We start from the raw sequence: 18,627 nt of genomic DNA, 5'->3' as shown, positions 1-18,627 counted from the left end.
TTATAGCTGGTCCTAATGCTATCTAAATTCCTCCTCCCATCCCTAGCTTTGGGAATCTACCCAAATGTGATGACTGCAACAGTGAAACACGAAGGACATAGTACAGTTGTGTACACTTACCATAAATGTAGATTTTCGAGTATATTCACTGTTGTAGTCCTGGTTACCTTCCCTCCAGCCCCCTGACTTCTTTTGTCTATACCTCTACTCTCCTTTACTATGCTTAAAAGCTTTTTGGTGTATTTGCTTTTTTGTTGGAGGGCATACCATTGTATATATATATTTAATTGCTTTCCATTGGGGGGCACATGATATCTGGGGCAAGAAAAACTGATGTAATGGCATCGGCTGCATGCTTTATACCCCTGACTACCTGACATCATGGAAGATGAGACAGCAACTGACGCAGGACCCAAGACTTTGATAATCAGGCCGACTGCAAGCAGATAACCCAAATGTGATGACTGCAACAGTGAATACACTCGAAAATCTACATTTATGGTAAGTGTACACAGCTGTACTTTTCTTCAGTCGGGCTGCATAGGGCATCTGTTTGAGGCCAGTAATCCTCTTGGTGAGGTACTTCTGTGGTCTTTCCAACTGTTCCAGGTGTTTTGTAAGGTACATCCCAAGTGGGGCGCTGTACTCTATGATGGGTCTGATGAGTGATTAGTAGAGGGGCACAATAACCTCTTTTGTTCTAGATGCAAACCCTTTTGTGATTAGGTGGGCCACATAGAAGGATTTTCTAACCACCTTGGCAATATGATTATCAAAAGAGCAATTACTATCTAATTGGGTCCCCAAATCCCTTATTACATTTTCTGTATTTAGGGGACTACCGCGTATGTGGTAGTTCGCGGGTACTTTGTTTTTTCCAAAGGGGATGACTATGCACTTTTTGGCATTTGACTTGAGACCATGAGTTTGACACAAGGTATCTGTCTCAGCGAGATACTTCTGGAGGATGTCTGTATTAGCCGGAGAGTCAATTATGGCTCCCAGTTTTCACTCGTCTGGAACTTGGTCAGCCATAGTATTCTTGTGCTTGCCTGTACCTCTGAGAAGTATATACAGAACATGATGGGACCCAGAACTGAGCCCTGGGGGATGCCACTTGTAACCAGTTTAGAGTTGGACCTAGAGCCTACAGCTCTCACCTTGTGGGTTCTATCCATGAGTCAATTGGCAACCCATCTTATGACATAGGGGTTTATGTTCAGGTCGGTGAGCTTGTCTATAATACCAGAATGGGGAATGGTGTCGAAAGCATTTGCGAGGTCTAGGTAGGCTGTGTGGACCTCCTTTCCCTCATCTAAAGCCTTGGTAACTGTCTGAAAGACGTCCACCAGGTTTAGGAGGCATGATCTGCCCTTAACAAAGCCAGACTGGGGTAGGGTCCAATGTTTGCAGATTCCCAATGTCTCTGTTAATGTGTTGCATGATGATGCACTCCATAGCCTTGCAGACCAGGCTAGTCAGGGCTTATAGGGCGATAGTTTCCGGGGTCTGTTGTGGCTCCACCTTTGTGGAGCGGGATAACTGTGCAGTGCACCACTCTATGGGTATGTAGCCTGTAAGAGAGCCTGAGTTTGAACAGCGTGTTTAGGTGAGGGGTTAGTTCATTTTGGAGCTCGTGTAAAACACAGCCTGGGACACCATCCGGTCCTATTGAAGCTGTGTTTTTCGCTTTGGATAGGGCTGTTTTAACCTGTGTGTCAGTGATTTCTGGGGCTGTACATTCTTCTGGTATGGTTATGGGCCCTTTAGGGGGTGAAGTTTGCACTTAAACCTGTCTGCCAGAATGTTGACAATATCAGTTGGTTCAGTGTAATTTGTGCCATTCTGCACTAACTCAGAGCAGATCTGACAGTTTCCACATAGGCTCTTGACATAGCTAATGAATGCTTTGTGGTTATCTTTGGAGTCCTTGGCAATTTTTCTTTTGAAGCTAGCCTTGGATAATTTTATGAGGGATCGTAGTTTCTTGCTGATACTGATCAGGGGTGTCTTCCCTTCTTGGGATTTTACTCTTTTCTGTACTAGTTTCCTCCTTCTATTGTATAGCTTGTTTTTGGCAGGGGTCCACCAGACTGGTTTCCATTTCTTGGAGGAGTGAGTCTTGGTTTTGCTTGGGATAGCACGATCCATGCATTTTTGCAGATGCTCATAGAGTGCCTTTGTAAGGGATTCAGCAGCTTGGACAAGTGTTATCCTTTAGCATGGGGGCTGTGAACCTTTCCACCTCGGTCTTGAGCAATGTGAAGTTTGCTTTTGAAAAGTTTTTCACGGTGGTCTCCTTGATTGGGGGTGGGGGCGGAATGTGGATATCCAGAGTGATTGGTGTATGGTCTGATCTAACCAGTGAGGGGTTGACCTCTGGTGTGGAACAGCGGTCGCCCATGTTGGAGATGACCAGGTCCAATATGTCGTCACCTCTGGTGGGGGTGTTGACCAGTTGATCCAGGGCGTTGGAGTTTATAAATTCTAAGAAGCGTCATGCAAGGGAGTTAGTACTTGAGTAGTTCTCCCAGTTAATGTTTGGGTAATTGAAATCACCCAATATTAGGGTGTTTGGTAGGACCTTCATATTTTCCAGTGTCTACAGAAATGCAGAATGGGGGTCCTGGGTCATGTTGGGTGATCTGTAGCAAGCTACAATTTGAATTGCAGTTTTGCCTGTTAGTTGCACATGGATGATCTCGGAGGCATCATGCTGTGCCACTAACCTGGATGTGTGGGTATCCTTGATGAATATGGATACACCCTCACCTTTTTTGTTTTGGTCCGGGTTCTGTGCCCGAAAAGTATGGTCTGAGTTATAGCGTGGTATTGCTGGGGTGCTGTCTGGAGCCTTAAACCAGGTTTCTGTTACTGCACAGATATCGATGTTCTCCATACAGAGGAATGCCTCGAGTGCATGCATTTTGAGGTTTAGACTTCTGGCATTGAGTAGCATTACCCTCAGTTTTTGGTTAGTTGTGCTATTTTACGGTGGTGGGTTTGTCTTTTGAGCCTTGCCTAAAAAAGGCACTGTGGGGGTGGCAAAAGCCTTGGCCAGTATTCGAAAGCCTAAGGGTGACAGGTGCAAGCCATCTCTTGCGAAGCAACGTGGCTTGTCGAGCATGTCATCCCAGGCGGACAGATACTGGATCCCCTTTGAATGACACCAGAAACTTAGCCAGTTGTTGAAATTGATCATTTTTTCTTTATACTGTGGCATCTTTCTTGGTGAGGGCAGGATGTTACTCAGGGTCATACCGGCCTGGGCTACGTGATCAGAGAGCTCTTCCAGGTCTCTCTTCATGTAGTCCAGGAAGGTATGTCTCGGGTCATTCACACCAACATGGACAATGACAGAGTCGAATTTGTACTTGTTCTGGAGTGACCTGAGTGCTTGTGTTATGTGATGAATCCTGGCGTCCGACAGGTAGGTAACTGTAACCTTCTCCTTGTCCAGCCTAGTTAGTGGGACATCAGTGTGGCTGACTACAGAGTCTCCTATTACTAGTGTATTGAGTATGTTATTTTGCCTTAAGGGCTGTGATTGCGAGGCACACTGATTATGTGAAGTATGTGATGTTCATCGTGCATACAGCTGCAGTCATAACAGATGGGTTATCATGCCATCAGGCAGGTCCTCGGTCGGCCGAATTCCAAAGTCTAGGTCCGGCGTCGGTTGTTGTCGCTTCCTCCCTGATGTCAGTGCGGCAGGGGTATAAAAGAGGCAGCCGACGCCATTTTCTCCAGTCTTTCTTGCCGCGCGGTGCGCGAAGCAGAAGCAGTTTGCAAGTGCCGGTAGGCCAGCTCCTGAGATTTACGAAAGTATTTCAGCCGAAGTCTTCTTGAAAGCTAAGTACCCCGTTGGGGAATCTTTTCTTGCCTCAGACCGATGTCAGACAAAGTTAATAATTGCATTTCATGTGGGAAGCAAATACCGCATAAGGATTTCCACTCTTACTGTATACCTTGCTTAGGCCCAGACCACGTCGTCTCGGCCTGCCGTTTTTGTGCTAGATTCAACAAATGCACTATTAAGCGTCAGGCGGAGTTCGCCCTTCACTTTTTTGGCAAAAAATGTAATTATATTATGTCGTCGGATACTCCGACTCCAGTTTTGAGCAAAAAACGCAAAGATAAGGACCGACGTACGAGGTCCGCACCACCTACTGATACCACGCTAAGGCCAACTACCGGTTCTCCGGTACACAGCGAGGCGCCTACGCAGCCCCTGAGTACCGATGACAATGCATTACCGGTGTCTTCAGTACCCAAGGTCGCAGGCTCCTCGGCCCCCATTCCTACTACAGATAACGACGCCACTCCTGGCGGGGAAACTCAGAATTTAGACAGGCCTGCCATTTCTCAAGGGGTCTTCAGGCCTTCCTCCTTCTCTATTAAAGCCTTCACTAAATCTAAAACAGCCATGAAAACCAAAAAACAGGTTCCTCAGACACCCTCTCAAGGCACCATGCCTAAAAAAGAGATGCTTAAAATGGCTGAGGATTTGATTACTCTTATCAGTGGTTCTCAACCCCCCCCCTGACAAAAGGCCCAGATTAGAGGAAGACTACCCTTCCTCAGATCAAGCTTCTATTACCTCAGAACTATCTGAGGACCAGGATTGTGCCTATTCTCCATTCGAAGACTCTGATGCAGAGGAGTCTATTCCCTCGGTCTCCCCCCCTGAGGACTTCTCTTTTGGGGAAACCCTGCATACATTGAGGGAACACTTTCACTGGGAAGGCCAAGATTACTCAGATTCCAAGAAAAGGCTCAGGGAATTTCTTCTGCTCCCCCAGCATAGGCCTGTGGCTATCCCTCCTGTTTTAGATATATTGGATGATGTGTACACAGAAGCCAGCCTTAATCCTGTCTCTGCCTCCAGCTCCTGTTAAACCAGACGGGTATTACCGGGTTCCTGATTCTCACCAGTTCGTATATAAAAGCCATACTGCTGACCCAGAAACTATTTCACAGGGTCCCAAGGGAATTAAGGCCTCTACTGCTAAAAACCCATTACCTTCAGAGAGAGATTCCAGATCTTTAGAAAGGTGGGGGAAAAAGGTGTACACCTCGGCCACTTTAACCATGAGAGCATTAAACTGTCAGTTCCATATGTTAAAATATCAACAGTTTTTGATATCTCAGCTGAAAAGCAAGATGACACAACCAGAACAACCAGATTTAAAAGAGTTGCAGGATTTGTTGCATGGTGCAGAGCAAGTTGGTAAACATACCTTGCAGTGTGGTTTTGATGCTTTAGAGGCCTCATGTAGAGCTGCTGTTACGGGGTCTGTTATACGTAGGCATGCTTGGCTCAAAGAACAAACCTTACCAGATCATGTCAAAGCTAAATTATTAGATGCACCTCTTCAAAAAGATGTATTGTTTGGTGTTAAAGCAGAGGAGGTGCTAAAGAAAATGGAGGAAAAAGCGAAATCAATGCAAACAGTGAAATATTTCCTGCAGGTACAGCCTCCACGTTTCAGCAGAAACTGGCCTTCAAAAAATTGGTCCTTTCCAGCCACGGACAGACCTCAAAGGGGCAGATACAGGCGTCCAAGGGGTAGAGGGCAACCTCAAGGATCTTTCAGAGTCCAGACAGTGGCAAGCACCAACCCCAAGAGGTGGAGAAGATAGATCACAGTCTTTTAGAAAACAGACACAATGACTTCCCCCTACACCTGCCAAGCAAAGCTTTAATGGCAGCACCTTTGGGCGGAAAACTGACATTATTCTCAAAAAATTGGCATATTGTTACAAAAGACAAATGGATTCTGGACATTATAGACAGAGGCTACAGGTTCCACTTTCACACCCTTCCAAAAATGAGAGGCATGCCAAACCTACCACAAAATCAAAGGGCAGAGGCACAAAAACAAATTTCAGCTCTCATGGACATGAAAGCAATTCAAGAGGTACCTGCAAAAGAACAAGGTCAAGGGTTTTATTCCAGGCTATTCCTGGTACCAAGGAAATACAAAGATTGGAGACCTATCTTAGACCTATCCATCCTAAATGCATATCTACAGGTGCCAAAATTCAAGATGCTCACATTACAGCAGCTTCTTCCCATGCTGGGCAAGGAGTCTTGGCTGGTAACATTGGACCTCAAGGAGGCATACCTGCATGTCCCTATCAGACAAGATTGCAGAAGATACCTCAGATTTCTTGCAGGTTCAACCCATTACCAATTCTCTGCATTGCCCTTTGGCTTATCTACTGCGCCCAGAGTGTTTACGAAATGCCTGGCATCAGTAATCGGCTTCTGCAGACTACAAGGGATACAAATCTACCCATATCTGGACGACTGCCTGATCCAAGCGGACAGCAAGGACATACTACTGCAGCACCTGGCGTTTGTAATAAAACTGTTGAACTTCCTGGGATACACAGTCAACAAAAAGAAATCAAAACTAATACCCTCTCAACAAATAATTTTCCTGGGTGCCAGCTTGGATACATTCACCCAGATGGCCTACCTCATGCCAGACAAGCAAGGGCAACTGTCTCAGTACTTCAGAAAAATGGCAACTTACACCAGGCTAACTGCAAGGAAAGTCCTGCAGGCTCTGGGATTCATGGCATCTTGCATCCTACTAATCCCATGTGCAAAGCTGCATATGAGGAAACTTCAATAGTACCTAAAAAACTTATGGTCTCAATACAGCCACAGCTTGGAAGCAATTATACCACTCATTCCATGCCTTCAAAAGGAATTTATGTGGTGGGCTCAAGCTTGCCAAAGAAACACAGGTCTTCCTTTCTGTGTACCTCAAGCAACTCAAATCATCACAACAGACGCCTCAGACTATGCCTGGGGAGCACACATGATAGATCAAGTGCATTCAGGGAAAATGGGCACGAAAAGAGAAGCTCCTTCACATCAACCAAAAGGAAATGCTAGCCGTGCAAAAGGCTATTATGACCTTCAAAGACCTACTGCATCTAGGCCAGCTATTGATAAGGACAGACAACACCACAGTGATGTGGTACATAAACAAACAGGGGGGAACTCATTCATACCCCCTGTGCAGGCAAGCCGTGACCCTATGGAACACAGCACTGGAATTGAAAATTCAACTACAGGCACAATTCCTGCCAGGGAAGGAAAACACACTGGCAGACAACCTAAGCAGAAATATGACAGATCCACACGAATGGAAGTTGCATCCTCAAATTTTCACAAAGATAACTCAGGCATGGGGACAGCCAGACATAGATCTCTTTGCTACCCACAGAAATTGCCAGTTGAAAAAATTTTGTTCAAGGACCTATCATCCACAGGCCTGGAAAGTGGACGCACTTTCCTTCAATTGGGCAACATTGACAGTCTATGCCTTCCCGCCTCTTCCTCTGTTGCCCAAAGTTCTATTAAAAGCCAGAGCAGAGAGGCTGAAAATGATTCTCATTGCTCCAAACTGGCCAAGGCAACACTGGTATCCGCTCCTGAAGAGCCTGACACACTCCCCACCATGGATCCTACCTCTAGTCCATCTTCTGTTGTCCCAGCACAACTACAAAACTCTTCACAGCCATCTCAACACTCTAAATCTAGCTGCATGGAGAATTCCTTGATTTCCCAACAGTTTCTCCTCTCCAAGGAGGTGCAGGATGTCATCTTGGAGGCCAGAAGACCTTCTACTAGAAAGGCCTACTCCGCCATATGGAAACGATTTTGTGCCTGGAATCAAAAGAAGGGACAGAATCCTTGGGTAATAAATATACCTCAAATTTTACAGTACCTAGCTGAGATGTTAAACAATGGACTTTCCTTCTCCTCCATCAAGATCCACGCTTCAGCCATTTCTGCACAATACAACACAGATCCTCCTTTATTCTCTCATCCTCTCTTAAGGCAGTTCCTCAGAAGGGCAAAGAATATAAAACCCCCAAGGAAACTACCAGTCCCTGCTTGGGACCTCAACTTTGTATTGGAAAAGCTGACCCTTCCTCCCTTGAGCCAGCTTCTTCATCAGAGTTACAGTACTTGTCATGGAAAACAGCCTTTCTTCTGGCTATCACCTCAGCTCGCAGGGTTTCGGAGCTACAGGCCCTCATGGCTGTGCAACCATTCATCATTTTCCATCAGGACAGAGTTTCCTTACGAACCAACCCTACCTTTATGCCAAAGGTAGTATCCAGTGTAGCTTTGAATCAGACTATCCACTTACCTACCTTTTATCCTAATCCACAAAACAAAGGGGAAAGACTACTACATTCCTTGGACTTTCACAGACAACTTCGTTATTATTTGGACAGGACAAAGCCATTCAGGAAATCTGAGCAACTCTTTGTGTCCTATGCTGCAGGTGCTCAAGGAAAGGCCATTTCCAAACAGACAATTTCAAAATGGATAGCCCACTGCATACGCTTTTGTTACTCATTTCATGGAAAAACTGTGCCTGCATGCATCAGATCCCACTCCACCAGAGCCACAGCTACCTCTGCAGCCTTCCTCAGGGGGGTCCCTACCAAGGATATTTTGGAAGCAGCCACCTGGAGTTCAGTGCACACTTTCTCCAAGCACTATCACCTCCCACTATACTCTAAATCTAGAGCGGGCTTTGCCACAGCAGTCCTGCAGGGCATCCTAGCCCCTCCTAGTTCCACTTCGTGCTTACCACCCTTACTTAGCTTTGGGATTCTACCCATCTGTTATGACTGCAGCTGTATGCACGATGAACATAGTACAGTTTTGTACCTACCATAAATGTAGATGTTAGAGTGCTCATACAGCTGCAGTCCAGGTTTCCCTCCCTCCAACCCCTCTTAGGACAGGCCTTATGACAAACCCTTTTCATATAACCTTTTGGGGTATTCTTTTATGGTGTATTTGCTTGCAACTACTGTTTTTGATTTATCAACATTGCACTTTTGCATAGCATTATGTTTGCCTTCCTTCTGGGGGCACCTGACATCTGGGGCAAGAAAAACTGAAGAAAATGGCGTCGGCTGCCTCTTTTATACCCCTGCCGCACTAACGTCAGGGAGGAAGCGACGACAACCGACGCCGGACCTAGACTTTGGAATTCGGCCGACCAAGGACCTGCCTGACGGCAGGATAACCCCTCTGTTATGACTGCAGCTGTATGAGCACTCGAACATCTACATTTGTGGTAGGTACAAAACTGTACTTTTCATGGTTTGTGATGGGGTGTGGAGGTTGCTTGGATGTCTGCTTTGGAGGTCAGGTTGCTTGGATGTCTGCTTTGGAGGTCTCTGTTGCTTTTGCAGATTTTTATTTAGTGCCTCCAAGTATGTTTTCGTGTATGTGTGTGTGTTATTTGCCAGTGTTGGCTTAATAGGTCTATCTGAGACTGGTGGTGTGTTGCAAGTATTTCCCTTCTCTTCTTGACTGTCAGTTCCAGTCTTCGGTTGAGAGATCTTTGCCTCCACTTTGGCTGTATAATTGCATCTCTCACATATATTAGTGTTTGGTGGTAGGAGTGGGTTGTCTATGTACATGAGGCAGTTGTAACATTGCCTCAAAATGCCCAGATTCACCATTTGGACTGGAGAGTACATCTGAAACTGCCCTTTGGACATGCATGAATAGGTAAAGTGAGCTGTTTTACTGATTGGCTGGTAGGGACGAATAGAGAGCCTTGTCCATCTGGACAGTATAGGGGGGTGTAGTGCTAGGGTTAATTAGTGCTTGCTATGAGTTTTGAGCAAGTGCTGGCCTGTGAAATGAGTGGTTTGAGTGCTTAAGTTGAAAGTTTGTCTAGTTCCAAGGGAAAAATTGAAGAGTAGACTTCGTGGAGCCAGGAATAGTTTAATCCTAGCTACTCTGCGCGCAAAACCGCACAAATGCGGTTTTTATAGCAGGGAAATGAAAGAGAGAGAAATTAGCCCAAAATGGCCAATAAACTACTAACTTCTGTGCTGAAACCACTCCTCCAGCGACTTCTGGACTGAAACTACCTGCTTGAGGTGCACAGACATTTGAGATTTGCACAGTCCTAGGGAAATTAGATAGATAAAAGGAGATGAATAGTTGATCAGATCTTCTGTCTATCTATCCGTTGACCAGGTTAGTCTCACTAGGCTAGTAGCTTCTTTTCAGGGGAGACCCGAGGTGGCATTTGTACTGCATGGGGAAATTTAGCCAGGGCATTGGGAAACTTCCCCTACTCTTTTCGATTTGCTGCAGTGGGACCTTTTACATCCATACGAGCTACCACCAACTCAAGCACATAGGTCCTCTGTTTATAGTAAGAAGTAGGACCTTCCTGTATCCAACCATTTTCCAGATGGATCCATAGCCAACTCCTTTTGCTGTTGTTTTCATGGAGGATTTGTCAAATAGCATTAAAGTTTATTCTGCAAGAGCTGTGGCATCTTCGAGGGCCTTTTATAAGGATCTGTACTGTGGGACTTTTTTGGGAATCATCCCATTGGTTAGAATTACTTCAACGATGGTTTATTCAAATTGTTGTAAGTTCTTGCACAGCTCTACAGTCTTCATCATTAGATCACAGTTGCAATATATACACCCTTCTTGCTTCCTGATTTTTTTTTCCCTTTTAGCAGAAGTGGAATACCCATTTGCCTAGCATTCCCCATATTTTCCTTGTATACCCTAAGTCTGTTCTTTTTGTACATAGCCTCAGTAAATTCCTGGGGCAAGAAGGCCCTGAGAATTTTGGGACTCCTATACCCCTGTGTACCATCGTGTATTACTTTTGTTTAGGTCAAAGGTCACGCATACATTGCGCACACAAGGAAAGCGCACCTAAGCTTTGAAATACTTTCCAGTGATACTGTATCCTCGGCACATGTCACCACACCACTTAGCATTATTGCAGTAGTGATTTATTCAAACATCTGATCTTATCGTACGTTCCTACACAACTGTACTTTCAAGCAACATTAAAGGCATTGATCAAGTGGGTAATATTTCCAGTGTATCAATATGAAAAATTAACTTTTTGTGACTGAATTATATAAATTTCCAGCTAATATTCATCTTAGAAATAATCCAGAAAGCTCATCAGTAAGTTTTTTTTTTGTTTTACACATTTCATATATTTATTTATACATGCATTTGCATACACGTGCACATGCACATATGTCTATTTGTAGAATGTATACAAAATAATAGTATTCTGTTTTTCTCTCTCTTTCTCTCTGTTTTTATATATAATTTATATAAGGGGGTATTGAAGCACCAAAATGTTGACACTGTGAATGTCTGCATGCTACTATGCATCCTCTGAGCAAAAACCTCAGTATACGTAAAATTTAAAGTTAAAAACATTAAGCCCCCCCCAGATAAGGGAAGAGCTTGAACCTGGTTGCAAGGTGGAGAGTAATTCTAGGTGGGATGCCAGTCCATCTCATTTATACACACTTGTTTGTGCATGTAGACACACACACTCACTTGCCTTACACAGACCTGCTGGCAGTTTGTGGATCATATTCATCAGTCGTATATCTTTGGAATATGGGAGGAAACCAGTGCACCCAGTGAGACCACTTGTGGATATGAGGACATGTAAACTTAACAAGGAGTGGGAACCGAAGCAGGTAGCCAAATGACATATGGCAGCAACCTTAACACTGTAGCACTTTGCAGTACAATTCCTATGTTGGTGTCCTTTCCTGATCCCACCTCTACCCATCACAGTACTTGCTTTCACTTAAGGACCTTATACTTTTGTTGTTAACCGTTCCTCTTTTCTCAAGTGCTGTAATTTTATGACCTTTTGAGGTCTCTGTTTTTGATCTTTGTAATCACCATTTACTCTGTATTTTTTGTGCTTGTGATATATGCATTACTAATGCATGTCTTATGAATGTTGATTTTTAGTAGGGGATGTTGAACCTGAATATGTCTAGCATATGTTTTATATTTTAGTGAACTGACACAGATCATTGCAGATGTTTCTCAGGATCCAACCCTGCCTCGAACAGAAGATCATCCATGCCCCAAGTAAGTAATAAAATACTGACTTTATTTTTAATTCCATACAGAGGTTAAGTATTCTGATTCTATCAATGTTTTATGTAATCTACTGTGTAAAATAATGGTTGAATGGAAGAATGTTGAACTTATTCTGTAAGAATGCCCATATGTTGTTCGTGTTTCACTGTTGCAGTCATCACCTGTGGGTTATCCCTGCTGTGGTAGCCCTCGGCCGGCCTGTATACCAGAGTCAGTGTTTTTCTGCATCAGCTGTTGTTGCCTGTAGACTGACGTCAGGTCATCAGTGCTATAAAGCAAGGCAGCTGACGCCATTACATCAGTCTTTTTTGCTGTGGAGCCAATAGCAGAAGCAGTTCACAAGTGTGCCGGTCGGTTGCTACCAGAGTTTGGATCACAGCTGAAAAAATCTAAAGCTAACTACCCCGTTAGGGGTCTCTCTTTCTTGCACTAACTGATGTCTGAAAAAGTTAACAATTGTCTCACCTGTGGAAAGCAAACCCCACACCAAGACTTCCATTCGAAATGTGTCACTTGTTTAGGCCCAGACCACGACGTCGCCCATTGCCAGTTCTGTGCCCTCTTTAACGCGAGAACCATTTGGGGAGCTATTTTTGTAGACAGCTATCTTCATCCTCCGTCTTCTCATATGGCATTGGTCAGCCAACAGTCCCCAGAACCTCTGAAAAAGCGTACAGATAGAGACAGACTTCACAAGGCCAAGCCTTCTGACGACTCTTCTGCTAAGTAGGTCGTCAGTACTCCAGAACTCAGTGAGGAGCTTTCGCAGCCCCTAATGCCCGATGTGATTGCTATGCAGGCCTCTACTGGGACAGTTTCGGAGTCCGGTATGCCGCAGAAATTTTCATCTTCAGAGCCTTTGGCTATCTCTGCCTCGAATGGGTCCATAGCCGATAAGCAGGCACTGGCTTCCGAGGAGTTCTTTTGCAGTATCAGTTCCAGTCAGAAACAGATGTCTTCTCTCCCAGCTACCGCTACTCTCAGACTGATGACTTCTGTTAGGCCTAGAAGCCAGGCCACCCCTAGGAAATCTACCTCTAGCCATCATATTACTCATGCCCCTCCAACCCAGGCCCAGATGCTTAAGATGGCGGAGGATCTTATTTCCCTTATCAGGGGCAGTCAAGCCTCTACTTCTAGAAGGAAAAGACACCCTCCTCCTGAATTATTGACAGAGCAAGATTCTGAGGAGTCATTTTATTCAGACTTTGAAGAGGATCAACATCCTCTTACTGCTTATGAGGATTCAGATGCAGGGCAATCCATCCCTTCTGCCTCTCCACCAGAAGACTTCTCCTTTGGGGAAACCCTCCACACCCTCAGGGACCATTTCCAATGGGAATCTCAGGATTTCCCTCAGTCTAAGAAAAGGCTTAGAGAATTTCTAGACCTTCCCAAGCACAAACCTCTTGCCATCCCCCCAGTTTTAAAAGTAGTGGATGATGTTTTCCTTGAATCCAGTTTAGTCCTGGACACCCTTCCTCCTGCTCCCAGTAAGCCAGACAGGTATTACACAGTACCAGACACTCACAAATACCTGTACAGAAGTCCTGCTGCAGACCTGGACGTTATTACACAGAGCCCCAAAGGAGCCAGGGCTAGTTCTGCAAAGAACCCTTCTCTTTCTGATAAGGATGCCAGAGCTCTGGACAGATGGGGGAAAAGGTTTACACCTCTGCAACCTTGGCCATCAGAGCTCTCAACTATCAGTTCCATATGTTAAAACATAAACAGCACACTTTGGAACTATTAAAGCAAAAGATTTCTACTTTTCCTAACTGTGCCAATTCTAAGGAGTTAGCAGATTTACTGCACTCTGTGTGTCAAGTGGCTAGGCACTCTTTATACTGTGGATATGACGCACTAGAAACCTCTAGCATGGCAGCAGTGTCTGGATCTGTCATTCGGAGACATGCATGGTTGAAGGAACAACCTCTACCTGATCATGTCAAGTCAAAATTATTTGATGCACCTTTGGATAAAGATCGCTTATTTGGGGAAAAAGTAGAAGAGGTGTTTAAAAAAAATGGAAGAGAAAGCAAGATCTTTGTGCAAGTCACTCAAGTGTGGGAAAATCCGGAGGTGATTCTCTGCTTCACACCTCAACCATCAGCTAAAGAAATTTTGCACCAGGGAATATCACCACCTGACATGGAAAGTGGATGCCTTGACCTTCCCTTGGAACTCTCTCTTTGTGTACGCTTCCCCCCTCTGCCTTTTATTCCCAAGGTACTCATCAAGATCAGGGAGGAGGGGCCCAAAGCCATCCCTCATTGCTTCAGATTGGCCAAGACAACATTGGTGCCCCTTGCTGCGCAGCCTGACATCACATCATCCCATGCAGCTTCCCCAGATCCCAAACCTCTTGACTCAAGCAGGGGGGGGTGATGCTGCACCCAGATTTGCAGACTCTCAAGCTGTCAGCATGGCTGATGCTCCCAAGGTAAGGAAAGGGCCCCTGCTAAGCAAGCAGGTCCTAGACATTATCACAGAGGCCAGAAGGCCCAGCACCAGAAGATCTTATGCAGGGAAATGGAAAAGATTCTGCTCCTGGTGCCAGTCCAGGGGGGCCAGTTCACAACCTTCTGTCCCTCTTATCCTGGACTTTCTAGCAGAATTACTTAATAGTGGCCTTTCCTTCTCTTCTGTTAAAATCCATGCTTAAGCCATTTCAGCTCAGTTTAATATAGACCAGCCCCTGTTCTCTCACTCTTTGATCAAGCAATTCCTCAGAGGGGCTTCTAATACCAGACCTCCCAGAAGGCCTCCCACGCCAGCCCTGGGATCTTAATTATGTTCTGGAAAAACTAATTTTACCTCCCTTCGAACCTGCTGCTTCAGTAGAACTGAAATTCCTCTCCTGGAAGACTGCCTTTTTGCTAGCTATCACCTCAGCCAGAAGGGTTTCTGAACTTCAGGCACTGATGGCCATTGAGCCCTTTATCATTTTCCTTGCAGAGAGGGTTTCCCCTTAGGACTAACCCCTCCTTTATGCCCGAGGTGATATCTAATGTGACTCTCAACTAGGCCATTCATCTGCCTACCTTCTTCCCTAACCCTCAAAACAAGGGGGAAAGAATTCTGCACTCCCTGGACATGTACAGGCAGCTCAGATACTACCTGGACCATACTAAACCCTTCAGAAAATCGGACCAACCTGTAGTTAGTTTTGCCCTAGGGGCAGAGGGGAAGCCCATTTCCAAGCCGACTATCTTTAAATGGATATCACACTGTATCCATTTACGCTACAGATTTCATGGGAAACCTCCCCCTAAGTCTATTCGTACCCATTCCACTGGGGCAGCCTCCACTTCCACAGCATTCCTCCGAGGAGTTCCCCACCAGGGACATCTTGGAAGCTGCCACCTAGACCTCGGTCCATACATTTACAAAGCATTACCACCTTCCTCTTTTCTCTAAGGCTAGGGCAGGGTTTGCCTCTGCAGTTTTTTGGGGCCTCCTTACCCATGCCTAGGTCTTTAACTAATCCTGCCACCCTTCTCTTCAGCTTTGGGAATCTTCCCATAGGTGGTGACTGTAACAGTGAAACACGAAGAACATAGTACAGTTGTGTACACTTACCAAAAGTGTAGATGTTCGAGTGTATTCACTATTGCAGTCCTGGTTTCCCTCCCTCCCTCCTTCCCCCTTGTATCCTCTTTCATTAGGGAGACATTAACATCTTGGGGTGGTTGTTAACCACCAGGACCACTTTGCCATATTTCCTGGGCCTTCTGATTGGTTAGGGCAAGAAAAACTGATGTAATGGAGTCAGCTGACTTGCTTTATAGCACTGACGACCTAACGTTTGTCTACAGGCGACAGCAGCTGATGCAGAAAAACACTGATTCTGGTATTCAGGCCGGCTGAGGGCTACCACAACAGGGATAACCCACAGGTGATGACTGCAACAGTGAATACACTCTAACATCTACATTTATGGTAAGTGTACACAACTGTACTTTCTATCCATGCTCCTGAACAATGAATGTGTTTGAGATCTGACTGCATTTTGAAGTAGGTATGCTTTACTTGCAGGAGTCAGGACACTATTTAACCTCTGAAGCAATTCTTTAATGGTATTAACTTCTTATGAGTAATACTTCTCCAAACCCTTTAGACAGCCAGGATAGTGCAGATTTGTTCAGTAACTGTTTTGCTAACCACATCTCATATGTAACAGCCAGATCAATTGTGGATATCATAACCCAAATGGACAGATAAATTTTTAATATTTTTACTGTAGGTGATTAAATATCTCACATAATCCAATAGAGACATCACTTGGGAAGTGATCTTAATTTTTTTATTGTAACCAAACATTACTGGTTGCCTCAGCATGAGACAATGTAAATACATTTCCCAATTTCCCAACTTGTTGTCACGGTATCAAATACAAGAAGTCATAATTCTTTAAATTTAATTCAGTTCCACTTCTGATGTCTCAGTTTAGTCTGCGTCATATTGATTAGTCACATTGAATTGTAGGTGTTTTTAATTTATATTATTTTTAGAAATTATTTTTACAGAGGTAAAAATATGTAATACTCTAGATATTTAAGAATCTTTCACAAATCAATACACAAATTATTTCTTCACCTTGGCACATTCTCTTTTGCAGAAATATATGTATACATATATTGTTACTTTTTATTATGCTCATTTGTCCAGTAGATGGCATCAGATTATAACTTTGCCTCTCAGTAATTCCAGTTGTTCAGAACTCCGGTCCGCTAATGATTGGCAGTAGATTTTTACGGTGCCGAGGTGCCAGCTCGACGCCCAACCTTCAACGAAGGCACGCCCATTCACGCATGTCTTTTGAACGCCAGTCGACCGTGGGGAGGATATGCAGACTCCACACAGAAGGCGCTCCAGCCGAGAATCGAACGGGAGAACCTCTTGCTGTAATTCTCTTTATTTATGGCTCTTTTCTGTTCTTGTGAAGCTGAAGCTGCAATGGCTTTTTTCTAACAAGTGTTTACAAAGAATATTAGTGTCACTGTTTGTTTTATATATTGTTCACTGGTGCAATAGTGTTAATTCTTGGACTTCTGTTGAAGGCCCAGAGTCCAGTTTGACAACCAGAACAAACCCCAAGCTTCTGGACCCCACTCTCCTGGATATCAGGATTTGTGTGATTCTCTAAGGACATCTGCCCATGTTATATTCAGTTTGTAAAAGCAAGAGTCTTTTGTCCGTGAGATTACTAAGTACCATCCATTAGTCCATCAGTTTGGTCGGTCCCTCAGATTGCAAATAAGTACCATGCTGGAGACCTGTCCTTTTTGTTTGCTTGCTTATTTTATTTAATTTTCCATTTTTGACCAGGTTAGTCCACCTAGGCCAGTGACCTCTTTTTGGGAGTGACTCAGGGTGGTATTTATACTGTTAGGGAACCTTTGGCCAGGGTATTGGACAACTTTCCCTATGATCGATTCTGATCCATATTCACAGAAGTGCTAGCTGTGAATACATGTGCACATCCCCTTCTTAGTGCTGTAGTGGCTGAGAGGATGGTGTGTGAGAGAGGATTCATTGCAGGGAATGGTGGCGAGACAACCCTATGAATGTCTACAGAAACTGTAGAATACGCAGAAGTTTTGTTATTGGCAAGACTGTTGCATCAAGCAGTGAGGAATTTATAGTTCCAACTCTCCAGTCTGGAGGATTGCGAGATGATTGATTGAAGGACTTGACCAAAGTAAGCAGGAGAGTGAAGCCTCATGGAGGGATATCATGGAGACAGTACAGGATGAAGAGGCAGAAAAGAGACCAGGAGAAGTTAATATACAGATTAAATGAACGTATGTGGAGACAGTGGCAACTACACAAGAAGGGCAGAAGGAAAAGAAAAAAAGAAAACATTTTTAAAAAGAGAGTTTGTGTAAGGATGCAGAGTAAAAAGAGCTAGGAACTGAACAGATATGAGGTATTAGACAATTTAATATTATCTCTAGGAGTGAAAATACAAGAGCTAAGGGCTTTCATTTTGATTAAGAAATAAACATTTTGTGACATTTACATACCTTGTACAGTTTCAGAATATAAATTGTGACTATGAAAAAAAGATGAAAATCCATGGAATGACTAAAGTATAGTTTTTAGAGACTAAAAGAAAACATACTTGAAATTCCAAACAGAGGCTGAAGAGAGGCTTTAAAAGAGCATTTAAAAATGAAAATAGGGGTTTATGGACTGAGGATGGGATTGTAATGTAATTTTAAAAATGGAAAAGGAAAAATATTCACGATGTTCATCGTGTTTCACTGTTGCAGTCATGACTGTAGGGTTCTCCCCTGCCGGCAGGCAGTCCTCGGTCGGCCAGAATCCCAAAGTCTGGGTCCGGCGTCGGCTGTTCAACCATGCTCCCTGACGTCAGAGTGCCAGGAGTACAAAGCTGACAGCCGACGCCATTTTCTCCAGTCTTTCTTGCCGTGCGGTGATAGCAGTTCGCAAGTGCCGGTCGGCTGACTCCTGACGATTTTTTCTGATAAACTTCAGTCCGAAGACTTTCTTCTCCACTCAAAGCCAAGTACCCCGTTGGGGAAACTTTTTTCTTGCTCCAGTCCGATGTCAGAAAAAGTTAATAATTGCATTTCTTGTGGGAAGCAAATACCTCATAAGGATTTTCATTCTTACTGTATTCCTTGCTTAGGCCCTGACAACGACGT

At 44.4% G+C, this 18,627-nt stretch overlaps 1 protein-coding gene across 1 annotated transcript in view; it reads left to right on the top strand.

The window, feature by feature from the left end:
- POLR2I (RNA polymerase II subunit I) overlaps positions 1–18,627 on the top strand; it is a 602,163-nt gene that overhangs the window by 255,341 nt on the left and 328,195 nt on the right. The window contains exon 4 of the mRNA XM_044087218.1: positions 11,867–11,941. Coding sequence (XP_043943153.1) covers positions 11,867–11,941 — 75 coding nt within the window. The remainder of the gene's footprint in view (positions 1–11,866; positions 11,942–18,627) is intronic.

This window comes from Protopterus annectens, chromosome 1.part0 (assembly GCF_019279795.1).
Source record: "Protopterus annectens isolate FY-2018-M chromosome 1.part0, PAN1.0, whole genome shotgun sequence".
Taxonomy (NCBI): Eukaryota; Metazoa; Chordata; order Ceratodontiformes; family Protopteridae; genus Protopterus; species Protopterus annectens.
Note: the sequence above shows the minus strand (reverse complement) of the source record. Positions and strands in the feature narration are given on the sequence as shown.